The sequence below is a fragment of the Osmerus eperlanus genome, chromosome 18 (genome assembly GCF_963692335.1).
Source record: "Osmerus eperlanus chromosome 18, fOsmEpe2.1, whole genome shotgun sequence".
Taxonomy (NCBI): domain Eukaryota; kingdom Metazoa; phylum Chordata; class Actinopteri; order Osmeriformes; family Osmeridae; genus Osmerus; species Osmerus eperlanus.
Window position 1 is genome coordinate 3,597,506 of NC_085035.1, and position 16,052 is coordinate 3,613,557.

The 16,052-nt window shown below is 44.2% G+C and overlaps 2 protein-coding genes across 3 annotated transcripts; one reads left to right on the plus strand and one right to left on the minus strand.

The window, feature by feature from the left end:
• The first annotated feature begins 3,850 nt into the window (after positions 1-3,850).
• ctsla (cathepsin La) lies at positions 3,851-7,236 on the plus strand. 2 transcript variants are annotated; one of them, XM_062484004.1, is made up of 8 exons: positions 3,851-3,998; positions 4,771-4,909; positions 5,105-5,224; positions 5,416-5,565; positions 5,851-6,075; positions 6,288-6,456; positions 6,560-6,677; positions 6,800-7,236. In XM_062484004.1, the coding sequence occupies exons 2-8, from the start codon at positions 4,781-4,783 to the stop codon at positions 6,897-6,899; spliced, it is 1,011 nt and encodes a 336-aa protein (XP_062339988.1). In that variant the 5' UTR covers positions 3,851-3,998; positions 4,771-4,780; the 3' UTR covers positions 6,900-7,236. The 2 variants fall into 2 exon arrangements, with proteins under 2 accessions (XP_062339988.1, XP_062339987.1); XM_062484003.1 differs by having other exon boundaries at positions 3,852-3,998; positions 5,102-5,224.
• A 4,356-nt stretch (positions 7,237-11,592) lies between these two features.
• Positions 11,593-14,523, minus strand: LOC134038891 (fructose-1,6-bisphosphatase 1-like). The gene is made up of 7 exons (XM_062484542.1): positions 14,292-14,523; positions 13,340-13,502; positions 13,156-13,248; positions 12,859-12,999; positions 12,574-12,711; positions 12,351-12,470; positions 11,593-12,129 (listed from the first exon to the last, which is right to left on the minus strand). Exons 1-7 carry the CDS (start codon positions 14,459-14,461, stop codon positions 11,941-11,943), a joined length of 1,014 nt encoding a protein of 337 aa, XP_062340526.1. The 5' UTR covers positions 14,462-14,523; the 3' UTR covers positions 11,593-11,940.
• Between the last annotated feature and the right edge of the window lie 1,529 nt (positions 14,524-16,052).

The following is a 16,052-nucleotide window of genomic DNA, read 5'->3' on the forward strand; positions in this document are numbered from 1 at the left end:
ACACATACAGTAGCAGAAGAAAAATATACAAGCTAAGCTGAGTTTTACCCACAAAATCTAAATATTGACTCTGTAACCTGTAATCACTCTGAACAGAATAGAAATAAACAAATGTGTGTGTGTGTTTATAGTTCACACAGCAACCATTTATTTAACATATTTCACAGCAGGTTTGGAATCAAATTACAGGAATATAGAGATGTTTGATTGACTGTAACACATTTTAATTCAGTCAACGTGGCTGCTTTGGGTGATATTGCCATTTTCTCTCCACACAAAGGACTGCAGTGTTGGAACTGCCTTGCTAGCTTACAGTCTGCACACAGGCATCTGCTGTTAATCCACATCATTCTAGTTTCATATGAATCACATACCAAAATCTGACATCAAGGGACTTTTATCAATGGCCAAGACTAAAATAAAAGAAGCAATAAAAACTCCAATATGTTCTCAGAGGAACTTTCATCTTGTCATGCCAAGTTTCCACTGTACTGAACTCATATGACGTCATAATAACAGCCATCGATCATGCACGCGCACACACACACACTCACTCACACAAATGCTCATATCAGGCTGTGAATCCAGATCGTTTTACACTTGCATTGTTCCTCTCGGCTGGTCCCCAGTTGCACTCCACCCTTAAGCGACATAAGTGCACTGGCTTAAAAAGGGTCTGTTGTTTTTGAGGACCATAATGATTGCTTACCCAAATAAACTGCCATTGAATGCGCCCGTTGAACTAGCATTAGCGACTCTTTTTTTCCCCCTGCGAGAGAGTCTTTATGGCCCATTAGTGCCGTGGCTATGCTAAAACATTTCTGGCGCAGCTACACAAGGCCTGCTATGGCGAGCTGCCGATGCTGGAGACATCAGTCGGGTGGGAAGAGAGCGAACCGTCTGGCAGGGGATGAAGGCGAGGCCATAGAGCGTGAACAGACGAACAGAGAACCCTCTCAATACTGAGCGCATGTCCTTTCAGGCAGAGATTCTCTCTGTGTTGTGCTGATTATCGGACATTAAGCAAAACAAACAATGAAACAACAGAGGCCAGTTTCTTCATAGCTTATCGTTCCTGCGTAGCGAAGGCCAACAACACCTATGGGACTTCTGTTTTGACCTTGAAATGACAATGGATGAACAGACGTGGCCAGCTATAGGGTTATGCATTCTGATTTAATTGCTGGTTTCATTCACACACTCACTATGATGAGGATAGGACTGTCTTGTTAATCTACCCATTTTGTAAAATTCCAAACAAGGCAACAAGAGACCTTTAGAGACCTTTTGTGTTAGTTAGCCTACACATTGCGTTCCTCTATCTGGTAGAATACGTTTTTCTCATTAATGTATCTCCCTTCTCAAATCAATGACGTTGTGTTGTTATGCTATCTAGTTTCAGAGCTGTATCAATAGTCTGGAGACTCTCAGTTCAATGTTGGTAATTGATGCGTACGTCTGTGGTAGTTTCTGCTTGAGTTAATTTGAAATGACAAGAGAGTGGGAAGTCGTGAAAATTCAGACGTTACGGAGAACTGTCATCAAGTTAGAGTAACATAATTTGGCCATGTTTTATGGCCATTTATCACACCCTCTCTACCAAGAAGGCCAGGCAAGGACATGAACTTATGATTGTTTAGTCATTCAGTTGTACAGGCTTGTATCCACTCAAATAATCATTTGTGAAAACCCTCTCGGCCTACTGTCTGTCTTCAGTAACAATAACGAGTGTTGGGTCTCAGTTCGTTTCTGAGCTGACTATCCTATGCCGCCATCTGCTGGAGAATGAATATCCAAGTCAAAAAGAGAAAATAATTGCTGTACCCACGATTCCTGACAGATGGAGGCATTTATCAGGGTTTGGTTAGACAGCGTTTGTATAAAATAGGAAGCGATATTTTTAAATGTTCTAATAACGCATTTTGTTCACAATGTGTTCGTCACCTATGCTGGGATGTTCGCATTTATCGTATGCAGCTTCCTGCCAAAGTAAATTCATTGTTTGTGTAAACATTGGCGAATAAAGCTGATTCTGATTCCGATTTGTTTCAAGACTGATAAAATGTGGCATGGTCGTGTTCGTTTCCGCCAGGGAGCTTGAAACTTAGAGGTTTATAATTGTATTTACATAATCACAAAAGTGGAACCTGCTATCGCCCAGAAATGCTAACTGCTACTGGGACGTCATTGGAAAACATATTTATCGCATCTATTTTGTGTTTGAATAATATTTGCATGATTAGCTTAATCTTTGACATATGCCCCAATCAATTTCAGCGTCTCTGTCTTCCTTACTATTTATCTAATAGAAACTCACCATTAGCCTACTTGTTGTCATTGTATTGATCAAATGTTTTCGAGGATCACGAGAAAAGCATAGACTGTTGCATATAATCGACTAGTCGCTTGGACTTTAGCCCTTTTCAAAACAAATCGCATTGTAATCCAAACAGGGCTTGATTTTTCATGATTAAAAGAGTTTAAGGTAGAATGCAATTATTCTTCATAGGCCATGCAAATGCTGACACAAAACGATTGTTAAGGTTATAATTCAGTTAATTTCTGGGCAAAATCGGTAGTTTTTCATCGAATGAAAGAAATATCAAACAACATTAAAAGCCAAATATTGAGTAAAAAAATAACTACTAGTTAATAAACAATAAGATTGCATCTAAAATACAATAGGCTGAGCTTGCTATTTTTTAGTTTTTTTTAAGCAATCACTCTTGTCAACAAAAACGTCCCTGACAAGTGTTTTAAGTCGATGTGACCGGTGACTCGTAGCCTACGTCATTGTAGACAAGGTTGTCTTTTAACTTAAAGACCAGAAGCAGCACTGACTCAATTTCTCTATCTATGGGCTTGTTGTGAAATCAGAACTTATCTTCTTCAAAATAAATGCATGTAGCCTACGTTGTTGATTGATTTTGTCTGAATGCTTCATTAACAAAAAGTACGATACAGTCATCCATGCATAATTTCAATATGCTAGAAGTGTACTTTTTCGATTTTTACGCCAAATATGCAGCGTGTATGCTATGTGTGGCATTGTATAGGCTATTAATGCAAAAAACATACACTTTGTTGATTTCAGAACAAGCCACAAGTAAGAAAGCTCTGTACGATGTCAAAGGCGATTTGTAGGCTATAGGATATGCTATGGATAGTAGGCCTGTGCATAACCTAAACTGGGAATAAGATAGGCTACCAATAAATTGCCTTAAACCCTATGGAAGCCCATTTCCGTTTTTTAACGCTCTGCACCGCTACCTTCCCACAGTAAACCACGCTTGGAGGCGTTTGAAGATGCATGTTTAGCGGTGACACGAAACTCTTAGCTACAGGAGTTCTGACATGATTAGTTTCGAAACTATTTTAGTCGCCTACAATTATTAGTGATAGGCATAGTTGCCTATTACAAAATTGCTATTCATTCCTTATAATTAGGTCAGTGAGGGAAATAATAATAAAAAAAACAGCTGCATTATGTATAGGCTAATTGATTTCATCATCATTGATTTCATCATCATTCGATTGCCTGTTGTGTAAAAAATGCATTGTTTATATGCAAGGTCATTTACATCTTAAAAGTGTATGTTCATGAGTCGGTCTTTTGCGTTTCGGGCTGTAGGCCCTAGCTAGCACATTTTCGTTTTCAATAGTGCTGGTGTTTCTTAATTTATTTTAAATTACGATTATTGTTTCTGACAAGCAAGCAAAAAGTCTGCATGTGGTTGCTTTGTTTCCGCGTCTGTAATTCCCGTACAAGTTACATCAAGCCATCTGAAATTGAAATGATCACGTTGGATAGAGTCACATGCTCTGATGTTTACACAGGGCGGGACTACGTGATCTAGTCTCCTGTTAGCCAATCACCACTCGCAGATTCCATGCCCTTACAGAATAAGGGAGATAGCTGGCAATATAAAGCAAGAGAGGCGCTTTAACAATACGTTTGGAAAACCCTTTTAAAAGTCTTCAAGCTTTCTGGCATAACAGTAAGTACATTTTTATTCTTCTTTTATTGTAAGTTTGGTTCTGTACATTGTAATGCGTTATAGTGTAACATCGGAGTTATCTACGCTTTGTCGCATAGGCCACGTTAAATTGAGCCTATTCAACAAATAATACTTTTTCATTAACTTCAGTTATAGATGAAAGTTTTGTTTATAACTTCAAGTAACGAATTCGATTCCTGCATGAACATTAGGGTTGGATTTTCTTCTACCGTTGCCCTCGTCGCTACGATTCCTTTGTTTTGTTTTTCCCGTGAGGAACATACTGTTCCAAGTCCAGGATTGTTTTTCTTCGTGTTTAAAAAAACAACAACTATTTCAGTCATTTTTGGACTAGCCCCATCTGATGACCCCTTCTACGTAGTCATTTTAGGAAAACGACTGCTCTTCAAAAGATTCGTTTTCCTTTTCGATTTCCTGTGCTTTTCCTCCATGTTCTAGGAATGACTTGGCTGCTTTATTGTTAGGCCTGCGTCTCATGATGGGGCTCAACTAGTAAAGCCATAACGCTGCAGACAAACACAAATTGTGGCAGTTTGCACAGTCACTCCCATATAGTCAATTTATTTAGCTATTTCGAATATGACGCTTGAGAAATGCAAACAGTTGCTCCAAACAAGAGTAGGCCAACAGTATCTTAATGTTGTTGTTTTTGTCGAGCGAGGGCGGGTTCAGATGTCGATAGCATTTCAGTCTATATATAGGCTAACGTGTGCACATTCTGAAGGAAGGGTTTCTGTCTCTTTTCCCCCAGTTGTTCAGCCATGACTCTGTACTTGGTAGTACTGGTGCTCTGCACTGGAGCCGCTTTAGCCGCGCCTAGGTTCGACGCACAGTTTGATGAGCACTGGGACTTATGGAAGAGCTGGCACAGCAAGAACTACCAACATGAGGTGGGTGTTGATGTCACTGACCGATTAAAACAGTTATGAATTCATGGCTGACCTACCGTTGGGCTTTGACAGCAATTACATGAGCAAAGTTTATTAATTAACGTGGCGGCCTACATAATGCTAGACTGACTCAGGCATTGTTACTGGTGTGTATTCAGGCAGATTTTCCTGACTACCTTTCTCTCCATCTAGAAGGAAGAAGGCTGGAGGCGGATGGTGTGGGAGAAGAACTTGAAGAAGATCGAGATGCACAACTTGGAGCACTCCCTTGGGAAGCACTCCTACAGTCTCGGCATGAATCATTTTGGAGACATGGTAAGACATGTAGGACCAGGTGCACCTGTCACAGGTTCAGGTGTTGAAATCACAAGTTTCTGGTTCCAGTTTAAAAAAAAAAAGGATCTGAGTAGGGAACCGAAACTGTCTCTTAACATGTTCACATGGTGATGAATGTGTATGCTTAAGATGGTACACAGACCTTAGTTCGCGTGATGATGTCTTTGCAGACCAATGAGGAGTTCAGGCAGGTGATGAATGGCTACAAACTGCAGCAGAGGAAGTTTAAGGGCTCTCTGTTCCTGGAACCCAACAACATGGAAGCCCCCAAACAGGTGGACTGGAGAGAGGAGGGCTATGTGACTCCTGTCAAAGACCAGGTGAGAACCATCGAACCGTAGACCGTACTTTTAGTTCAGACATGTTTATCTTGATCACAAAACTGCTTCAGAAATCAATGCAGTCGCAGGTGGACTGGCTGGTTAAAATGCTGTTGACATTGTTCGTGTAAGTAACGTGTCTCTGGAGTAGAGTTTTATTTATAGAGCACGTTTAAAAACGCAACTGTTGACCAAGTGCTGTACAGTCAGAGTATCAAAAGCCATAAAACAACACATACATAAACAAGTGTTTTAAAGACGGGACTTTCGATGCCATCCTTCCAGGGCCAGTGCGGGTCTTGCTGGGCTTTCAGCACCACCGGCGCCATGGAGGGTCAGATGTTCAGGAAGACCCAGAAGCTGGTGTCTCTGAGCGAGCAAAACCTGGTGGACTGCTCGCGGCCTGAAGGAAACGAGGGCTGCAACGGTGGACTGATGGACCAGGCCTTCCAGTACATCCAGGACAACAGCGGCCTGGACTCAGAGGAAGCATACCCATATTTGGGCACGGTGAGGACCCACTTCCTGGTTAAAAGTTCACTGTTGATGTGTTGTACCCAAACAACAAACATGGATTAAGTCTCCTCACTAGTTGTACTCCCTGTTGTTGTTTTGACGACCTGGTCTTCACCAAGCAGGATTGCCTCAAAGTAATCCAAAAAAACTTCAGTCCGTCCGTCTCCCTCAATCTCAAATGTCTGCTCAATGTGATGTTCCTGCAGGATGACCAGCCCTGCAACTACAAGGCCGAGTTCAGCGCTGCCAACGACACAGGCTTCATGGACATCCCCAGTGGGAAGGAACGCGCCCTGATGAAAGCGATCGCCTCCGTGGGTCCCGTCTCTGTCGCCATCGACGCCGGCCACGAGTCTTTCCAGTTCTACCAGTCTGGTGAGCAGTCATGAGCTTCTCTAAGCCTGGGGGGATCCATGTAGCATGAACTAATATCATGAGAACGGCATAATTAGGAGCGTGCTTTTTGTTCTGCCTCTAGGCATCTACTATGAGAAGGAGTGCAGCAGCGAAGAGCTGGATCATGGAGTACTGGCCGTTGGATATGGCTTCGAGGGAGAGGACGTGGACGGGAAGAAGTACTGGATTGTGAAGAACAGGTACGCAACTGAATGAACTGACCCCTTCTTGGCATGCATTGTGAAGATGTTTTTACTGACTGGTAATTGAACTTCCTTCACCATTTTTTTGACTCTAATGTTGACTTTCGTTATCTTCTCAGCTGGAGTGAGAAGTGGGGAGACAAAGGTTACATCTTAATGGCGAAGGACAGGAAGAACCACTGTGGAATCGCTACAGCTGCCAGCTACCCTCTCGTGTAGAGTGGGGTCTGTCGTCAACATGCTTTGGGTGTGTTGTTAGTTAGGCATATTTTAAAGAAAGGGCCCTGAATACAGAGCTGCCTTAATGTTGATAAAGGGTATGAGAGACATAAACAATTTGGAATGAAACACAATTTTAGGATGTTTATCCAATTTAACTGTTTGTTTTATACTTGATTTTACGTGTGTATGAGATTGTAAATATACTGTTTTTTTCGCGTTAATTGATAGAAACCCGTTGGACCTCTGTGGTGCACATTCCCAGTCTTGTCTGCTTGACATGTTCTGTAAAACCATATTAACTGGCACATGAGCGAAATAAATGTTTTACAATACACACTTTTCTTCTGTGTGACTATTTCCGATGTTGATTACATACTGTACAATGACTGTGGTTTAACCCTTGTGTTCTCTTCGGGTCATTGTTGCATGTTGCGACAACTTTACCTCAAACAAAAATTAAGTGAAGCATTTTATTTTAACCGTCGGGCTGTCTCACCACCCCCCACAGCGCAAAGGGTAAAAGAAAATGCTTTTTATTTGTTTTTGTATTTGGTATTGTAGTTGTCAAAGCACAATGATGTGCTGTGGGAACATCCGGGTCATGTGACCCGAAGGCAGCACAAGAGTCAAGAACCCTTTACATATTTACTTTGTATGCAATCTTCATTTGGCTAATGCATATTGCAAGTGCAGAAGTTTGCGTACTCCTACAAGGCGTTGTGTGTTTGTGTGAGGGAAGATTAAGTTCAGCCTCTCCCTTCAAGGCCCAGATAAAACTCAGTCATGTGGTGAGCCCAGTTACTGGTTAACCAATGCCACAGCTAACCTCGACACAAAAAGAACAGACTGTGCTGCCCCTTCACGGGGAGAGGCGTCTGGTGTCGTTTTTGTTTTGAGGCGTCACTGTGTACTCTGTGGTGTTTCACAACAGCTCCGAAGGGAGCTCATGTCTTGGACGTAGGCCAGCTCAGCAGCTGTAATTCGAAACCTATGGCCTAAATTCGTACTACAGAGCGCTAGCTGGCTAAACACTTCAGACCTTGGTATTCATTGGATAACGCGGTTAATCTCTTTCTCTCTCTCGTTCTTGAACACACTCCCAGCTAACCCCGTCTTTGTCTCCTGTCTATCTCGTCTTTCTCACGCACACAAACATCCTTCTCCCTCTGTCTCTCTCCTCCTCCTCAAAGGTAGACCGTCTGTATGGCTGGAGGAAGCCACAGCTGTTTCCTATTCAACAAGTCACTTCCTCTCACACAAAAATGACTCAGCTTAACAGCTCACGAGTCAGAGTTTTATATTTTCCAGACTTCTCAGGAATCTAGATAGAATTGATAGAAGATATGGCATGCCAAAGAAACAATACAGGAGTACATCTCGGGCACTCCTGTTAGATATAACAAAGCAGACAGGAATGAATGGTTATCACATAATATCCAATATTACATATGTCTGTCATGTGCTTGGGTGTTTGGAATGTTAGTTTGGAATATTAGTTAGACTTTTGTACATTCTACTTTTGTATTTAAGATCTGTATATGTTTATTGTATGAACCGCCCTGCCACAGTAAATTCCTTGTTTGTGTGAACTTACATGGCGAACAAAACAGATTCTGATTCTAATGAGAGAACTGGCGTGATCTGGTTTTGATACAGTGTATGACACATTGCTTAGTCATGCAGAAGGAAATGGCTTTGGGGAAAACAGCACACTGATATTTGGATGCCACCAATATTCCCTATCCTCCCACCAGTTGCAACGCAACTGAAAACGTTTAAATAGTTTACTTATGAGTTATCATATAAACATCTTTTCAACAGCTGTCTACATTCAAATCAGCATTGTGACTGTAAGACTGACAGCCTGTATCAACCTTTCAGAGGGATGCACAGAGATGTACCACAGGTTCCTGTCTAATAGGAAACTCATGGAAGCCACTAGGAGGAGTGTGACATATAAGAACTCCAACATCTCTGGTGAGTAGTTATGGATTTCATTCATCCGTCAGTAAAGTGGGAAGAGTGGGGTGATATGTCTAAATGTATTGTTTTTGTTGGGCATCTTGTTTGGTGTGGTCCTTGCAGGAATCAATAGATGCTAGAGGAATCACTGTTAAGAGGATCAGCAGGGAAGCAGCCCAGGCTTAAGTGCCCCCAGCAGAGGCACAGACACTGGGCCTTAAGTGCACTCTCACTCCCTCTCAGCAGAGGCACAGACACTGGGCCTTAAGTGCACTCTCACTCCCTCTCAGCAGAGGCACAGACACTGGGCCTTAAGTGCACTCTCACTCCCTCTCAGCAGAGGCACAGACACTGGGCCTTAAGTGCACTCTCACTCCCTCTCAGCAGAGGCACAGACACTGGGCCTTAAGTGCACTCTCACTCCCTCTCAGCAGAGGCACAGACACTGGGCCTTAAGTGCACTCTCACTCCCTCTCAGCAGAGGCACAGACACTGGGCCTTAAGTGCACTCTCACTCCCTCTCAGCAGAGGCACAGACACTGGGCCTTAAGTGCACTCTCACTCCCTCTCAGCAGAGGCACAGACACTGGGCCTTAAGTGCACTCTCACTCCCTCTCAGCAGAGGCACAGACACTGGGCCTTAAGTGCACTCTCACTCCCTCTCAGCAGAGGCACAGACACTGGGCCTTAAGTGCACTCTCACTCCCTCTCAGCAGAGGCACAGACACTGGGCCTTAAGTGCACTCTCACTCCCTCTCAGCAGAGGCACAGACACTGGGCCTTAAGTGCACTCTCACTCCCTCTCAGCAGAGGCACAGACACTGGGCCTTAAGTGCACTCTCACTCCCTCTCAGCAGAGGCACAGACACTGGGCCTTAAGTGCACTCTCACTCCCTCTCAGCAGAGGCACAGACACTGGGCCTTAAGTGCACTCTCACTCCCTCTCAGCAGAGGCACAGACACTGGGCCTTAAGTGCACTCTCACTCCCTCTCAGCAGAGGCACAGACACTGGGCCTTAAGTGCACTCTCACTCCCTCTCAGCAGAGGCACAGACACTGGGCCTTAAGTGCACTCTCACTCCCTCTCAGCTGAGGCACAGACACTGGGCCTTAAGTGCACTCTCACTCCCTCTCAGCAGAGGCACAGACACTGGGCCTTAAGTGCACTCTCACTCCCTCTCAGCAGAGGCACAGACACTGGGCCTTAAGTGCACTCTCACTCCCTCTCAGCAGAGGCACAGACACTGGGCCTTAAGTGCACTCTCACTCCCTCTCAACAGAGGCACAGACACTGGGCCTTAAGTGCACTCTCACTCCCTCTCAGCAGAGGCACAGACACTGGGCCTGAATGCCCCCCCCCCCCTGAAATAATTGAAATAGTTTGAGTAATGTCATTGTCTTATTTCATGTTTTCTGTTTTGAGTAAACAACCAAAAAATCTCTTGGAAGACCATGCATACCAGAGACAGCAGAAAATCTGTGCACGTGTATTGAAGTTGTGACGCCACGAGAGGCTACACAGCCCTCAGCGGGACAGCTCAAAATAGTGCGAGGACACCGGGGTCGAACAAAACAAGGGTTTATTGAAGATCCTCAGGATTAACAAAAAAAAACTTCAAGATCTTACATAGGATTCCAAAAACGGCGCCTCTTCTAGGCACAGGACTCCTTCTTCTTCACCAAACCCCACTCTGCCCACCTAACTGTGGCTCTCCCTCTTTAACCCAACCCTTTAGGTCATCAGGGTCTGATCAGTTTCAGGTGTGCGGGAATGCCCCGTTTTTAGGGAGGGATGGAGCCCCCGGCTCCCCCAGCAGAGGGAGCCACAGCTGCTCAGGGCTGCAGCCACCTCCGGGGAATGTAGCACCCCTCCAGGACCCAGCCTCTCGTGATGTCACAAAGTATTGAATTTGTACTCAAATGACAAATGTTGACTTACTAAAATGACTAATGTTATTGTCTTAATTTCATACTAATGGCCCCCATCCCACCTGGTCAACAACTTTTTGGGATTGTCCTCCTTTTTGACCCTTTGTCTTCCATTTTGGACCCAGGTTCCCTCCTTTTCAGGGTCATGCTTCTGGTCACTCAGCACTCCAACAACAGCGTATTGAGTACATGGCATACTCCCCTATCTATAATTAATGTCTTACCGGTCATAGTATTTCTGCTGACCAGTGCCCAGTCTTGCTGCTTCATAGTGATTGTGTGACTAATAGTAAGCCTAACAACATGTGCTTTGCGTGCTGCTGACTGAATGTTTCCAGCGTTTCGGTTCATCTTTTCAACGTTACTCAATCCAAGGATATCTGACCAGGCGGTGGATATTTGCACCGTGAGCCTCATGACGCTGCCCAGTTGATGGAGCATGAAGCAAGCTGCAGACTCTGTGTGTGTGTGTGTGTGTGTGTGTGTGTGTGTGTGTGTGTGTGTGTGTGTGTGTGTGTGTGTGTGTGTGTGTGTGTGAGTGTGTGTGTGTGTGTGTGTGTGTGTGTGGAAAGATGTACATCATGTGCATAATGACTTCCAGTTTTGGTTCAAGACAGTTTAGATATTCACTTTGCGATTTGCGTCGGTCATCTTTGAACCACAGAACGTGGAGATTGGGAACTGATAGGGTTTAAAAGGATTAGTGCGCCCCCTAGTGGTGGTATGTAGTGGTAACCGTAATTAAACTTTCCTTCGGCAACACAAACAGGTCCTCTCCATAAATACACACCAACACAAGTCTCTGTAATGAGTTTCATTTATTCAAAACATTCTTAAATTTCATTCATGCAAATAGTTCGTAACAACTCTTACAACTGCATTGTTACGTATTATATAATTCAGTCCGCTGTTGTTTTTTCCATCCTTCACAAATCCTGTGTTGTCAGATCAGTGCTGATGACTGAAAAGAGATTCGATGTGTCTGACTCCTCACCTCCTCCTGCCATGTCTTTGTACTAGTTCAGGTCAGCAGACCAAACCTCAGAGAACGCCTCAAAACAAAACTTAATCATCCTTCATGTAAAATCCCTTTTTCCCAGCATCCAACCCAGACGCGGAGATGACTCCTGGCTCATCCGTCCGCGGATCACTTGTTGTGCTTCTTGAACACGGCGAGGTACTCGTTGACGTCGTCAGGGGAACCCAGAACCACGGGGACCCTCTGGTGGATGTTGTCGGGCTGGATGTCCAGCACATTCATGCTGCCCGTGGTAGCGAGGCCTCCAGCCTGCTCCACGATGAACGCCATGGGGTTGCACTCATACAGCAGCCTCAGCTATAGGGGGAAGAGATGGAGGGTCAGATATTACCACGTGAAACAGATTATTCCCCCGGTAACGAAGATGGGTTCTAGTCTGCAGGGCAGCTCGAAACAAATCAGAGAATGTAGACAGAGCGACTGTGGACGGCTGCAGCAATCTACCCTAAAGTCACAGGCTAACGTCTATGGAACGTTTACAGTCCGTTTCACACACGAAACAACTCTCCTTCACTCACCTTTCCCTTGGGGCTCTTGACGTTTGCGGGATATAAGAAGATTCCGCCGTAGACAAGGGTGCGGTGAACATCCGCTACCATGGAGCCCACATATCGCCCACCATAGGGGGCGCTGCCGTCCTGGAGGCAAGGGGCGGGAAGGGAGAAGGTCAGAGAGTTCATCGACAGACGATTTCAGAAGTTCTAACCTACGACGGTGGTCTGGATGCTGGAGGGTCCCTACCTCAGGGTACTTCTTCTTCTGCAGGTACTCTGTGACGTCTGGGTAGAAGTGCTGGGCGTAGCCCTCGTTCAGGCTGTAGATCTTCCCTTTCTTCTTGATCTTCACATCCTTGTCCACCAGGATGAACTCTCCGATGGACTGAGAAGGCAAGGAGATCCCATGAGACACGCCACTATGTTTGTTTGTGGCCAAAGAGAGAAAGTGTATGTGTTTGTGTGTGTGTGTGTGTGTGTGTACGTGTGTGTGTGTGTGTGTGTCTGTGTGTGTGTGTTATGGGGGACCTACAGGGTCAAGCATGAAGCAGTTGACCCCTTGCCCTGTAGACAGCACCACCATAGTGGCACTGCCATAGAGTGCATAACCAGCAGCGACTATGTTTCTCCCAGACTGCAAAGCATCCTTCTCCTCAGGATCGCCACCTGTTGTCTGAGAGATAAATAAGACTTACTGTCAACAATGATTGTACCAAAATAGTTTTATACCCAAAAAATCCACCTCTGTCAGTGTATTTGTCACAGCTTTGGGAGAGGCTACTCTCTGTTTAGGTAAGTGAAAAGTGAGAGAGGAGTTCAGGACACCAACCTTTTTGTAGATGGCAAAAATGGTGCCGATTGATACTAGACAGTCGATGTTTGATGAGCCGTCCAGGGGATCAAAGCACACAATATATTTACCCTGTCAAAAGAGAGAAACACAATTACACCAGCTTCATGTGAATATCGTCAAACACACACACACACGCACACACAAACACATGTACACAAACCTGTTTCTCGGGCTCAACGATGATGGCCTTCTCGTTCTCCTCTGACACCAGGACACAGGAGGTGAATGAGGACTTGATCATGTTGATCACCAGATCGTTGGATAGCACATCGAGCTTCTTCACCTGGTCACCTGTCACGTTAATGTTCCCGGCGATGCCATATCTGTACAGAACATGAGGGGTGGAAGACAAACTAGTAAACAGGTGGAAATAAATAGGTTCATGGCAGAATTCAGACTCTTTTCTCCATAACTGTAATTGGGCTGAAACAAGCCTATTTTTGTGTTCCTGTGTTTGGGCCAGTAAACAGGAAACAGGGCTGTTTAAAGTGTCATCATGATGTTGCAAATTTCATCTGGTCTGCAGGGTAGCAGCTGCCTATTATCATAAGTGAGGCATAATAATTCGATAAATTTGGAATGAATATATATAAAATATAAAAAATCATTACTCCCTGACAATGTTGTTTTTTTCACCCCCAATGGAGTGTTTAATGAAACACTGCTTGGTTATTCCTTTTAGATTTGAGAAGAAAACAAGCAGATATAAATCATCTTTACCTGCCCTGAGAAAATTGAATGAGGTTAAGTCTACATTGATCTGGGTTCAGTGTGACAGTTGTAGGACAGGATTAGTGATTAAGTAGGTTTTAGGACCAAGTCAATATTTGATCTCTCTGACATGGAACACGGCCTCGTAGAAACGTTTTTGTGAATCATCCACAAAAGGTACGTGAAAGTGCACTGCAAAAGCTTGTGCAAAAACAGTGCCTTCAGAAAATGTGCCCAATAAGACACGTTAAATCAGGCACTCTGTTCGGAATCAGATTGAAATTAAAACTACACAAGGAAGCAGTCTCCCTGTCAATTTCCCGCACACTACTGCAAAAAAACACAAAGGCCCATTGTTCCTGTTCGATGAACCTGTATCCTGGGGACACGATGGAACTCACAGGTTAGCTATCCCGGCCTTCCTGACAGCTGTGGAGATGGCTTTGACGGCGGTGCAGATGGAGTTAAGCAGAGTGGTCAACTCCCCCGTCCCCTTGGCTTTCCTCCCCTCCTCCAGAACGAACCGGGTGAGGGTCACCACGTTGGTGTCGAAGGCAGAGCGATCAGACATGGCGACGGCTTCCTCCTGCAGTCCGGTGAGACGGGTCGTCCAAGCCGAGAGCGTCTTCGCAGTTAAAAGAGAGGCGGGAGCACAGGCGGAGGGGAAGGAACGGGGTGTGATGCTGTCCTGACCAATCACGGCTCTTGTTTCGCCGGGAGGGTGTGTGGGGGCGACAACACATCTGGCTGAGCAGGGTGAGGAGGCAAAGTTCAAAGATACTAGATAAGGTTCTGAAGGTACTAATTAGACTTGTTGATCAGTTTCTGTCAACAGATGTAAAATGCTTTGGTGTGTAAAAACACCAATCGACAGTAGAGACAGGCTAGATTATTTGCCTGTCCACATCAATATGATCCAGAGACTCACTCCAAAGACAGCTTTATGCCTGTTGAACCCATGCCAGTTTGAGTCTGATCTTCTTGGAAGTTTGAACCCACTGTCGACACATTTTAATTCAAAACGGCATCGACAAGTACTACTCCAAATGCTTTTTAAGCTCAAGTATTTTACGACATAATTTAAACATTAAGTTCACCAAATAATGTTTACTTTCTGAAATGACTTGCTAAAAATGTAACAGGTCATTTGAAAAAGCATGCTAGTCAGCACACTTTATCAGTCCCATTAATGACCTATAAACCTGCACCAGTTTGTTTTCCTGTTAACTGTTTTATATGCTGATGGTTTTCAGGCGCTGTGTGCAAGCTCCTGATAATATGGCAGTTTAAAGTTCATTTCAAAGGTCAATGCATTGTTTCGCTCTTAGCTGGTTGTTCTGTGTGTGATTGCTTGCAAGGAACGTTCCTGGGTCGGGTGAGTTCAGGCTAGTGAAATTATTTCATCACACACAGGTTTACACTGCTTGTCAGAAGATCCGATTTCATAAGCGTAGGGCTCGTTTGAACTTTGAACTTTGAACTACTATGTGCAGGTGACCAATGATGTGGTGTTGTGTGAGGGCCAAATAAAGAGATTCTTGATTGGCTGTTGTAATGTCCAGAGGCCATCTAATCATTCCAGATAATTCATGAGCTTCCTCCGGGATCAATGAAGTGAACGGAATACATTAATGGAACAGTAAGTGCATTTCCCATTCAATCCACAAGATGTCACTCTGTACTCTAGAAACCCTGAATGTATATTTCCTGATGATAAAATAACAAACATGCAACATTTTGAATAGCACTTGAAGTGAGCAGACTTTCCTTGCAGAATAATTTTGACCTGGACAGGGTATTTCTCAACATACTTTATCAAGTTTAAGACAGTATCCGTTGAAGTCATGGATATGTGAGTGCCAACATGACACTGGTTTTAGTGTTAACTATTCCTATTCAACAATTACAATTAGATTCTCACAGTGTTTTCGTTTTTTTGATCAGAGCTATGCCATGACATTTGCCATGACAACACTCATTTACAGACAGCACACAGCACTTTCATCAGTCTGAAAATTGAAACTCCCAAACCAAGATAATGTCGGCAGAACATCGCAGATAGTAAAAAAAAAAAAACATACAGGCCTTGTTTTTAATGACAAGATAATTCATACAGCATTCGTTATCACTGCTGTTGTCCTTTGTGAGCTTCTTGCTTGGCA